Source organism: Watersipora subatra, chromosome 3 (genome assembly GCF_963576615.1).
Source record: "Watersipora subatra chromosome 3, tzWatSuba1.1, whole genome shotgun sequence".
NCBI classification, from domain to species: Eukaryota; Metazoa; Bryozoa; class Gymnolaemata; order Cheilostomatida; family Watersiporidae; genus Watersipora; species Watersipora subatra.
This window is the reverse complement of record NC_088710.1, coordinates 63,160,808-63,173,826: the sequence shown is the minus strand read 5'-3', so window position 1 is coordinate 63,173,826 and position 13,019 is coordinate 63,160,808. Positions and strand designations below refer to the sequence as shown.

General features: G+C 36.2%; 1 protein-coding gene across 1 annotated transcript; it reads right to left on the bottom strand.

The window, feature by feature from the left end:
* Window positions 1-2,695: 2,695 nt before the first annotated feature.
* On the bottom strand, window positions 2,696-11,813 carry LOC137390853 (E3 ubiquitin-protein ligase Arkadia-like). The gene is made up of 9 exons (XM_068077170.1): window positions 11,808-11,813; window positions 11,320-11,507; window positions 8,627-8,880; window positions 6,113-6,210; window positions 5,926-6,027; window positions 5,548-5,762; window positions 4,433-4,568; window positions 3,692-3,966; window positions 2,696-2,825 (listed from the first exon to the last, which is right to left on the bottom strand). The coding sequence occupies exons 1-9, from the start codon at window positions 11,811-11,813 to the stop codon at window positions 2,696-2,698; spliced, it is 1,404 nt and encodes a 467-aa protein (XP_067933271.1).
* Between the last annotated feature and the right edge of the window lie 1,206 nt (window positions 11,814-13,019).

The following is a 13,019-nucleotide window of genomic DNA, read 5'->3' as shown; positions in this document are numbered from 1 at the left end:
TATATTTGTAGGTCAATGTTCATCCAGTTGAAAAGGGCCCTGACCACTGGATAAATGGTGGTGAGTTTGTCTCTGTGTATCGTTCTGTTGCTGCCTACAATGACACATGTTTCAGCTTGTCAGATTGAGCAATTTCCCACTTGGTCTGCGAGGTGCCAACAGAAACCTTTAGGCTGGCATCTCTAATAAATCAACACATTAGAAAAGAACATTCTATGTACATGTTAATGTTAAAAATGGTGGTAGAAATCTTACATTCATGACAAGTTGATTCATGAACCTCATTGGTCAATAGTGGCTGACTCATATTCTCATTGGTCTATTGTTTTGTCAGAGAAACAGGTTTTTTAACTAACTTGACTTAATTTACTAAAAGTTTTAGTAAATTTTATCAAAAAGTATCGAAATTTATCTATCATTTGCCACTATTGTTGATGTTTTCGGGGATTCGATTGGTAAGATGTAACAAGATTAAAATCAACAAAACCTGATCAGGCTAAAACGCTTTAAAGGAAAATATGTGCCAAAAAACATCACCAGCTGCTATCGTTACTATAGATCATATCAGCTGTTTTTTTTCAAGTTGCACAGTTAAGCGTCTCTATTCTGTTTTGTCTACTATAATAGTCACAACAAGTTGAGTCAGACAACATACCCAGCAACTCTACTGTGAGGCTCTGGCATGTGGTACCATGTTGAACTATTTATGAAACACCAGAGTGTCTCTCATGTGTGGATGACAAAGTTTCATTACTTGAAGTCAGAAGTTGTCCTAGAATAGGCCCTGCTTGTTCAGGTCGTTGTCTAGCTGATGCAGAGACCTCAGGCAGGTGCTCTTGTGATGACTGAAAATACAATGAAATTTGCTAGAATACAGCACATAATGTCTACTAGATAAAACTCTAGAGCTATATACAGTGAGGTAGCCTTAGCTCTTCAATCTCCTAAGAAGATACAAACAGTGTGGCAGCCTTAGCTTCTATACAGCTCCTAAAAAATATTGATAGTTGAAATTGGTTAGAACTATCACGTGTAATTAACTTTACACTCTTAATATTTCTACATCATGACAAAAATCATCAGAAACAGCAGATAAAGATACAAAGGTCAGCACATACAACCTAAATATCTGCTGACACAGACTCACCTCCATGTCGTCAAAATGTGTGGCCACCTATTCATTTGATGTAGTCAAATCAACAAGCTAAGCATCACCAGCAGGCGTTCCGGTCAAAACTATTTCGACAATTGAAGAAGACCTCCGTCTCCTCCTGCACATTACAGTATTTGGTATCAAAATATCCACCATGTCTTACTCTGATGTGTTGTAGGTGCAAAATATGTAGAAATGTGATAAAAAGCTCTAAAAAGCTCAAAAGCGAACAGTTAATTACAGACATCACGAAAACGCCGAAGATTGGAATTCCTTTCCAAAACGGCTCAAATGGGATGTAGTTGAACACGATGTGCTTCTGTTTACACTTTCATACAACCTCATTCGTGGAAATGTCTTCACAAATATACTTCACGCATTCAATAAAACCATGTCTATTGTCCTTAGGCATCTATTTCATCCTTATTGTAATGCTGTCACTTTGAGCAATGATATCTCAAAACCTACTGTAAAAATTCTGACTGACTGAGAACTTCTTATATTTTCTTGGTAATGAAAGTTTATTAAGAAGTTATTCTCACCTTTCCTGTTTCGATATAAGATTTTAGTTTTTAATTTATACCAATCAAGAATTTATAGAGGTGCTTCAGATCAATAAGTGACAATATTTTGGTGGCATGATTGTTAGACAAGAGCAAACCTTTAAATGTATCATTTTAAACATAATTTATTAAAACATTTCTTTTTGTCAACAGAATTTACAACCAACTTTGTGTGTTCCCGTGAATGGATGTTTCAATCACTGTAAAACCTTTTGCTTTTAAATGTGTGAGGGTGGATATACAATGTTCCCATTAACTAGTTTTAGGAAATAAACTGCAACCGTGCTCAATGACTACCTTATTTGTCTGAAAGAAGCGAGCGACGACAATGCAAGGAAGGCTGCTAATCATACCGGTGTAGAACTTTTCCACCTTAAAATCGCAACATGTAGATTTTTTAAAGATTACTTCATAATTTTAAATATCCTCAACTCCTGCATTCATTATCAAAGGATTGTGTTCAGATCTGAATGTGCTTTTTAGATTTTTAGATATTCTAGCTATTCCATACTCAACCTTCATTTGATTGTACAAGCGCTATCTATATTTTACAACACAAAATACTAAAAATGTACACTATGTATGCAAACATTATAAAATAAAGGCACAGGATATTACTGCAATGTTGTTTTTTTAACACTATAGCTGTGATAATACTTATTACAAACATTCAAACTCTACAATTTTCTAAAATGGAAAATGAGACAACAAAATGGATTGAACCCATGGAAATCCAATTATTATAGCACCTAATACTGGCTGAAAAACAACCAACCACAATAAAACAGTTCACACAGTTCACTACAAAAAAATGTAAATCAATTAAATAATATTATACCAATATGTATAAAAACTGAGATAAGACATATCAAGTTTATGTTATTTAAAAAGCGTCATGAACAGTGTCAGGGGTATTAACCAGAGACCCTTGCTCCCTCTGTTGTAGTCGCCTCAGTATCAACTCAACACATCAGAGGTACTAAGTGGAAATCCCAGCTGCCTCTGGTATTGTCGCCTCAATATCAGCACGACACATCGGACACCTCTTGTTAGAATTAAGCCACCGATCGATACAGTCTCGATGGAAAAGATGAAGACAAGGTAGTCGTCTACAAGAACGTTGGGATAGCCTATATATTTGTAGATCAACGTTCATTCTTAAAGACAGCACAATGTACATTATAATCAATGATTAATTGAAGATTATCAAAAATCTATGTTTCCTTGTACACGGGTGTTTTTTAATGAGCAGTCACTAATCAGGAACTCATGGCTGTCCAATACGACACAATCATCAATAGGCCTTTTAATGAAATTTGACCATTAAAAATTAATAAATTTGGGGAAAATTATTAACAAAAAAGCCTTTTTTTGTAATCCTCTGTAATATAATCTAATAATTTGGTAAGTTGACACTTGAGTAGTGAGATATATCAGTTACAAATGCAGAGCTAGCTGAGGGACTTTATGCAAATGACAGCGAAATATGACCAGGCGGTGTTCTACATGTAGTTCAAAGCCTTAGCAAAACTTTATATATTATGACTCAATATTGAAACTAAACATAAATACTAGACATAAATAAGTACTCGATACGAAGCATAGAAAATAAAAACAACTGTATGTCAGCTGCAAAATTTGGAGATTATGTAATTTGAATCATATACAATGATAATTAAAATTTTAATCTTTTGTGTTTAATCTTTTATTAGTGTAATTCGAAAGTTTTAAATTGAGTGAATTACTAATTTGTGAAATACTGAGGGCATTTCATACAGGTGTACAAATTTAAAATGTCTGCTGGCAGGAGATAAGTTTCTAATAACATACAGGTTACACAGTCAATGTAACTTGCTAATATGATCTAGTTTCCTGTTTGTATATATTAGACTAGACTTCAAGGTGTTAAATAGTGACCACAAATCTGTAAACTAATGTAGTAGCAGAAGTCTGTCGAGCGCGGAAAGTAACTTACCGAACATGTTCACCTGTCTTGTATTCACTGATACAGATAGTACACTTGTCGTCTGAGCTGCCATCATCACTGTCACTAGCGACCCTCTGGCTGTATCGATGAGCGAACGTCGTACGATCGATCGTCTCCTGTGAGGCACCTATATTGCTGTCATTGGTCGTCTGGTGAGGGTGGGTTGGAGCATGGTGAAAGGGCTGCTGGTGTTGAAGTTGGTAAACGTACAGAAAGCCCATCAGATGATTGTGAGTCTGACCTTGCTGAACTGGCTGGTAGACCTGAGGCGAAATTGATAAAAAAGTGATATAAAAGGTGATTGTGGTTTGTGTTTTTGTGTTTTACAAGACAGTTACAGGTTTTCAACTCATCTCATTTACGTGATACGAACAGATTGTATAATACTTTTAAAAATAAGTTTGAAAATACGATTGCTAGCGGCTTTAACAGTCATCTACGTAATAACCGTTCTTTTAGTAGAAAAAGGGATTTGAACTGCTATTGTATATATCAAACCATTTACATGATTTAAATGGCCAACTGTTGGCCTTTTTTCTTATTATATTTTATGATTCTTGTACGACATAATTTGAAAATAACTTTTCTTTTCAATAAAACTATTGCCAATAAAGTAATATATAAATGGTGACCAGTGAATAAAATTAAATCCATGAGTAAACATATAATTGACAGAGTAATATGGTCTAGCTAGGTAACTAACAAAAGAGAGAGGGGTGTACCGCTTACAGCATGGTTGATAATAATATGTGGCTGTCCAACATTGTAGTGGCCAATAGGAGGAGAGCTTTCAGCTGTGGAATTGTTGTTTGGATCGTCGAATACTGTCTGCCTCGGGGTGAAGGATGGCCTTGGAACTGAGGTCCTGTTTGAGATACTGTTAATCATGAAACTATGACAATGAAAGGGTAAAGTTGAAAGGCCGTATACCAATTAAGATTAAATTATTGAACTCGCTACATACCAGGGCTCTGAATGATCAACATGGTTTTGGCTATAATTCAAAGACTCTGCAGGTAAGCTTTCCACGTATCTATGCTGATGTGGCGAGGTCTGCGAAGTCTCTCGTCTGCATATCACACATAAAAATTGTTGCAGAAGTAAGGCAAACACAGCTGGTAACATAATAAATACAGTCAAACTTGGATAACTCAAACTTCGCAGGACCGAGCAAAAGTGTTCGAGTTATCAGAATGTCTAAGTTATCAGAGCACTGTCACAAGTGCATATATTTAACAGAAGATACATGTACATATACAAACTATGTATAAATCAAACTCATATAGATTGCTTGTTGCAAGTTATAGGGCCTCTCATGTAAAGTTTCAAAAGTATTTATCAGAAAGTATAGATATTTTTTCTATCACTTGAGATTTGTTTGTTGTTTCAGGTGATGTACTGCCATGAAGTTTTCAGATTAAACTTGGCAAAACTGGATTGCCATTGAAACACTCAGAAAAATAGATCCATCTTTCTTTTTGAGCGTTTTAACAGAGATCAATTTTGCCTAATTTAATTTTAAAACATCTGACAGTCAGTCACATCCCTAAAACTACAAACAAATCTTAGCTGATAGAAAAAATATCTAAATTTTCAGATAAAAAATTCAATGTGGAAACAGTCAGCCATTACAGTACCATGTATCTAGTTTTACTATTCTAACTTAGCACTGTCAACTGCATGAAAAATAACTACTTGGCTGTTAAACTCTAAATTAGATAGTCTGTGTGAAAAGATAAAATTATTTTATTCAAGTTATTCAAAAATAAACTCGAATAGTTAGTCTTCAACTCACATCCATGAATCACATTGTCTAAGCATTTTTAGATTAGCCTGGCTCTCACCTTGTAAGTACATCTGCCTGGGTGTAGGAATGCTCAGTTTCACGTGGAGATCGATTATGAGGATGATCAGGATTTTCATGCCTCTGCCTCCTTGTATCAAGGCTAAGCCATGATCTCTCGCTACTGTTTCTTAGACTCTCATCAGGTTCATATGTACCCTCGTACTGCACAGGGTGGCATGGCCTGATGCACTCTCTCGGCGCGGGTAATGGTTCCTTAAAGTACATATTACTCCATTTCAACAAGTACGAAACTTTGAAGAGCAGTCAACTACAGTGACAGGAACTCTTGGAGTTGTGAAAGCTCACTAGTGAATACAGCGCATTGACAAGTAGAAACACAGACAACAGTATAGCAGATGGAAGTAGGCCTACATACTCTAGGTAGGGCAGCATGAGAAGAGGAGTGGGGAGTAGTTATACGGTGACTCTGGTCATCCACGGTGTGAGTTTCAGTAGGTCTCCTGGCAGCATGTTGCTGCTACAATTAGAGCCATTTTCTATGTCACTTGACCAGTTGAAAGCAAAGACGAAAATGATGACAAGGAGACATTTAAAAAACTTACCCAAGTGGAAGAATGAGACATGAGAAATTGTTCAGCAAGCCGTCTTTGTGTACCAGGACTGCGTCGTTGATTTTGCTCTCCCCTTTCATAATGTGGTTCTGCAAAAGACACATTAACGCACGGTGCATCGAGATACACATATACTTCAGCATCCAGGCTTTCATGGAAGCTATGTTGGTTAAAAGTACTTTCTAATGCACATGTGTCAAACTCATGGCCTGCGGGCCACATCCAGCCGCCTTGCAATCTTATCTGGCCCGCAAAATCATTTTACATTCATGGCCCATTGATATGAAGCGCTGATGACATAATACTGCACAGAGCTGCATATCCAACTGTAATGCAATGCTTCACCTGCCTTGTCACTTACTTCTAGCATCAATTAAGTCTAGCTATTACAAGATATTACGAAGAGAGCCGTTAGCCTGTTGAGCAACTGCTGTCCATCGTGAGAATCTCCACAACACAGGACATTACACTAAACGTAAATGAAATAGTTGCTTCGGTCAAATCATATAATCAGATCAAGGTCATAAGAGCAAATAAAACTGAACTGAACTGAATATTCAGTGTAAATTGTTATTGCTGAACAGCACACATTTTATGTATATTTCCAGGTTTTTTCAGCAAGTTCATATTTCTAATTTGTATAATTTTGATAGAATATATTTTTAAGAAGAGCAAAATCTTTTTGGGATAATCAAGTTTATTTTTTATATACATTGACATAGGAGCAAAGAAATTTGAATTTTATTTTTAACAAGATATTTTTATGAAAAGCAAAAACTTAAATAGTAGTTTAAAGGTTGACTTGCAACAAAATTTACAATACAGTTATTTGATATGAAAAGATTCACCATGTCTTACTCTGTTGTGTTGTTGGTGCAAAATATGTGAAAATGTGATTACAAGCTCTTAAAAGCTCAAAAACAAACAGCTGATCGCAGCCATCATGAAAAAGTCCATAGGTTAGAATCCCTCTCAAAACGGCTAAAATGTGACGGAGTTGAACACAATGTGCTTCTGTTTACACTTTAATGCAACCTCATCCATCGAGATATTTTCACAAATATACTTCACGCATTCAAAGAAACCATGTCTATTGTTTTTACACATCTATTTCATCAACATTGTAATGCTGCCACTTTGAGCACTGACATCTCTAAACCTAGCGCAAAAGTCAGTTTAATTTTATAAACTTAGCTCGAGGGAGTGCATATCATTCTCATATAAATATGGGGAGCCTGCTGGTCACCCGTGATAGTTAACAAATGCTGCAGAAATTGTTCACATCATATATAGTGGGAAATATGGGTCACATGATTTGATGGCTAGATGATTAGACCGAGCTGAAACGAAACTGTAAAGTAGCGAGCATCTATATTTGATAAGGGGCTTTCCAGTAGAACCCTAAGTGTTTGTCATAAACTAGGGCTACGGGACATTTTATATGGAGCCTTTTATTGGCATTTGATTTCACGTGATAACACCGTATGTCAAAACAATCACCTCGTCAAGTTGAACACATCAACAAAATATGGGATTCCAACCTACGACTACTTTTTTAACTGTGTGTCTTTGAGCCTTTAACTCATTCGCAATCATCCGCGAGTTAACTCACGAAATATATACGTATCGTAGTTAGGCTACCAACACGAGTTATCTCGCCTTGGAAATTTACCCATTTCATGTACAGTTATTTCTAAGTTATAAAAGAAAATTTTTAATTAGTTCGAACGAGAATCTTTTGGCCAATCAGAAAAACTTACAAATATGCCTCAATGATATCTCTTGCAAAAGTTATAGCCAAAATACTAAACCGATGTCGACGTTCACGTAAACCGAAAATCATCGCGGCGACATTAAATTTTATCGCTCGTGATCAATATTTTTCAACTCCATAAGTGAATATGCAGATTCATTATGAAGTATCTATCTGAATTTTGTATTATTTGAAGAAGGAGACTTGGCTGGTGATTTTAAAAATTGAATGGGTAACTTATTTCAATCCAGCTTCTTGTAGTAGTAAGTTAAATTATTGCATTTTTTAGATAAATGACTGGTATTTGAGGCAGATCGCATGAAAATTAATCGGTTGCGAATGAGTTAAAAGCTCATTATCACTTTTCCAAATATTTTGCACATACAACACAGCAGAGTAAGACATGACGAACCGTAAGATGCCAAATAACTGTAATGTAAATTTTGTTGCAAGTAAACCTTTACGGTTTAAGTTTGTTTCAGAATAATATTCCTGTCTGTTTTTATCCATCTTTATATTCAAAAAACATTCAGTTTTAGTGTGTTAAATAAATTTTTATCCTATTCGGCCTGCAGCCTCAAGTGTGTTTTGAATTTTGGCCCCTTGTACAATTGTGTTTGACATCTCTGTTAAATCTAATGCTAAAACGCAAGTAAAAATGCCCTCTAACTCAACAGCATGATAGTCAATGCTGGTATTTCATACAGTCATATACCTCATAGTGTATATACACGGTCACTACACTGACTTACCTTCAGTGTTACCATAGTAACCGTGGTGCAGAAAAGGATCATTCCTAGTGACTCGTCTAAAAAGGCTGTAGTAGGGAGGATGGAAACTAAAATACATGTACTCAGGAAGCATTAGACTTGAGTAACTTCCAGGATGAGAAGCTGCAGACAAGACTGGATCATGATTGTGACTGAAAAACTGCGCTGGTTGTAAAGGGTCCTGACCACTGGCTAAATCGTGATGGGTTTGTCCCTGTGTAGAGTCCTGTTGCTGCCTACAATTACACACGTTTCAGCTTGTCAGATTGAGCAAATTCTCACTTGGTCTGCGAGGTGCCAACAGAAACTTTTAAGCCGACATCTCTAATGAATCAACAAATTAGAACAGAACACACTTTATACATGTTAATGTTAAAAATGGTGGCAGAAATCCTACATTCATGACAAGTTGATTCAGCAACCTCATTGGTCAATAGTGGCTGACTCATATGTTGTTTGTTTATGTTTTATAGCTGAAACATAAATTACTATAGCGAACGTTGAGACAGTATATTTCTCATATCAGTTCAATATGACAGCTACAACAAGAGTGACCAACCTTTTAATCACAGCATAACCAGTATTATCAACAGCTGGCAACCCAAGCTAGAAAAGCAATGAAAAACCACACAAACCAGTAAGCTATAATTACATTACACTAGAAACAAGCTATGAAAAGCTTGACAATAAAGACAATAATATTTCAACACTCCCACTAGGTTACTGGTTTTGTAATATCAAGTAAGTCCCATAAGATTTAGTAATTTTGTGAATCTCTCACTTGGTATCGGTTTAGTCAGGAATTCAGCTATCATACTATCAGTAGGACAACACTCTAAACTAATCTGTTTGTTTACTACAGCTTCTCTTGTGAAGTATTTGATGTCTATATGTTTTATGCAGCCATGTACATTACAATTTTGTGCAATTTTTTTATGGCGGCTTGATTGTCAACCATCATCTTGGTTGGTTCAGCAGACGCTCTTCAACTTACCTCGGCTCCTCAACGATTTCATGTATAGTATCTTTGTTAGCTTCTTGAGGTGCAGGCACAACAACGTCTACACTGGCTACTGGTACATTACTTGATGATATCATTATCTTGACTCCCGAAGTCTGACTCATTAAATACAACATCGTCTAACGATAACCTTTCTAGTTTGCTCGTTGAGCAATTTATAAGCTTTCGACGTGATACTGTATCCAATAAAGCGTAATTTCTTCGCTTTGATATCTTACTTTTGTCTCTTTTGATCTGAGATATGGGCATAGGCTACGCACCCAAACACCAGTCAGATTCACCAAGTGTACGATTGAGCCATTCTGCCACACCATTTTGTTCTGAAGAGTAGGCTGAAGTTACTTCGTGACGAATTCCTATTGTCTTTAAATAGCTATTAAACTCATTTGACATATACTCGCCCACCATCAGACCTAAGAGTACCTATCTTTTCCCCTAAAAAGTTTCTAACTAGATCATATTCTCATTGGTCAATTATCTTATCCAAGGAACAGGTTGTTTAACTGACTTGACTTAATTTACTCAAAGTTTTAATAAATTTTATCAAAAAGTATCGAAATTTATCTATGAATTTCAGCTGTTGTTGATGTTTGCGGTGATTTGAGTGTTAAAATGTAACAAGATAAATTCGAGAAAACCTGACCCGGCTAAAACGTTTAGAAGAAAAATATGTGCCAACATGACATCACTAGTTGCTATCGTTACTATAGATCATATCGGCTATTGTGTTCAAGTTGCAGAGTTAAGCTAGGGGCGGATCTAGGAAAAAATGTGTGTGGTACAAAATTTGTGTAATATATCTAGAGAGGGAGGGGGTGCGTGGGGCAACCCCCTTACCTGGCCCGGCGCTAGCGGAACTTTTTGAAATTTAGGCATCTTAGAATGAGGGAGAGGTGTGTTTGAGCCCAAAAAAGTGTAATCATTTATTTGCTGCAAACAACAAGTTTAGAGGTAAAAATTGACATTAGATATGATTAATTAAATTGGTGTTTTATAATGTTCCTTATACTATGTATATCAAGATTACATGTAAACAGAAAGTTAAAAAACGTTTATGCAATAAAATAAAATCAAGACAAAATCAATCACAAAACCTCAACAGCCATTTGGTTTGGCTGTGCAGAAATTAGCCATCAGTTCTGCAAACTACCATAAAAATGTTTCGTAGTATTAGCTACATAACAATGCTATTATAAAACAGACATATTAGGGCATACTTTTTTGAATTGTTGTTTTGTCGTCGAAAAAAATGATCCAAAGTTCGTTCTTGACCTTTCTTTTGAGACATTTTGCTTTTAAAATTGCTTGTAGTACTTCTTTCGAAAAAGTTGTGGCTCAATTGGAGATGTTTATTGGGACCACTCTCATTTGTTTATAAGCTAAACAAATTCAGGTCAATGTTATTACAACTGATTCGTTATAACGAGCTCGACTAGGCCGTTTTTGTTCATTTCCTCCCAAAGCAAGTTCTCAGTGAAATAAATTGTAATTTACTCAATTCTTGATGGATTTTAAATCTTCTTTTTTTAAATTTTTTGCCATATTTATGGTGGCGCCTTTGCACCACATGCACCACAATAGATCCGCCCCTGTAAGGGTCTCTATTTTGTTTTGTAACTATTATAGTCACAACAAGTTGAATCAAACAACATACCCAGCAACTCTACTGTGAGGCTCCGTCATGTGGTCCCACGTTGAACTATGAGAAACACCAGAGTTTCTCTCATGCATGGGTGATAAAGTGTCATTAGGTGAAGTCAGCAGTTGTCCTACAGTGGACTCTGCTTGTTCAGGTTGCTGTCTATCTGATGTAGAAACCTCAGGCAGGTGCTCTTGTGATGGCTGAAAATACAATGAGATTTGCTAGAATGCAGCACAATATGTCTACTAGATGAGATTCTCGAGTTATATACAGTGAAGTAGCTATAGCTCTTCAATTTCTTAATAAAATAAAAGCAGTGAGGTAGCTTAGCTCCTCCAGCTCTTAAGAAAATATTGATAGTTGAAATTGGTTAGAGCTAACGTGTGTAATTAACTTTACACTCCTAATCTCTGTACATCATGACAAAAATCATCAGGAGCAGCAGATAAAGATACAAAGGTCAGCACATACAACCTAAATATCTGCAGACACAGACTCACCTCCATGTCGCCAAAGCGTGTGGCTACCTATTCGTCTGATGCAGTCAAATCAACAAACTAAGCAACACCAGCAGGCGTTTCGATCAAATCTATTTCGACAACTGAAAAAGACCTCCGTCTCCTCCTGCACCCAGAGTTAAGTGTTACAGCCAAAATGCAACAGGGGCAATTTAGAACAATGCATTGTATCTAATATGAGATCATAACCATACCAATACACAATCTGACATCAGGAGGATAATTTTGTACTTAGCAAAACTCGACTGCAGTCACATTGTAGTCAGAATTAAGAGCTGAGCACAAATTTAGTCTCATAAACTCATGTCATGGACAATCTCTCTATTTACATGGTATAACTACCAATGTCTAGACAATAGACAAAGACTATCGACAATAGGTGCCAATAGACAATAGGAGAGAAAATTACTTGCAAACAACAGAAGGACAAAACTTTAGCTATTTTTAATCCTAATCAATTCAGAGAAGGAGCCACACTTATGGTATTTAAAATGAGATAATTGAGTTGAGAGCCCAGAAGCGCATGAGACTTGTAAAAGTATTTTGGGTGTTTACACTGTTATCTTAATTTTAGCTGAAATGCTGTAAATATTTCAAATTCTGCCCACAGAATTGTCATTCTAGAAATGTGGGTTTCCTGATATTTTTCTCAAATTCTCATCTGGTGTCTCCTCATACCACCTGACTGAGCACACGTATCTTAAAAAGTAAGCCAAGCAGTGCATTAATAACATGATTTTTATGAAAAAATATCATCTTTCTTCTTAAAAATGCTTAGGTCGATGATAAAATAATAATATTCTAACCGTGACTGCTACTTGAAAGTGTGATAAGTGGTTAAGACACTGTCTTATGATCCTTAGGTCAGTGATTCGAATCACACCAGAACCATTGATGGTGTTACGAATTGCATTCAACCCCTATTGCTTCTGTGCCCCAGCCATGTCAGGCCAGGTAGAACTACCTGGTACAAGTAACGTGTAGTCTCATCCCTACACTCTTTCTAATGTACGTGTACAAAATGACTTACTTACAATGCCCTCGTCCAGTTCTTAGTATGCATAAGCTTATGACACTGTTTTCATCTAAAGAAACAACAGCATCACCTCGCTTAAATGAGAAGTTGTTTCTGATATCAATAAAATTCTTTAGTGGTGTACTACCGATCACATGAAAATCAATATGCAGAAGTTA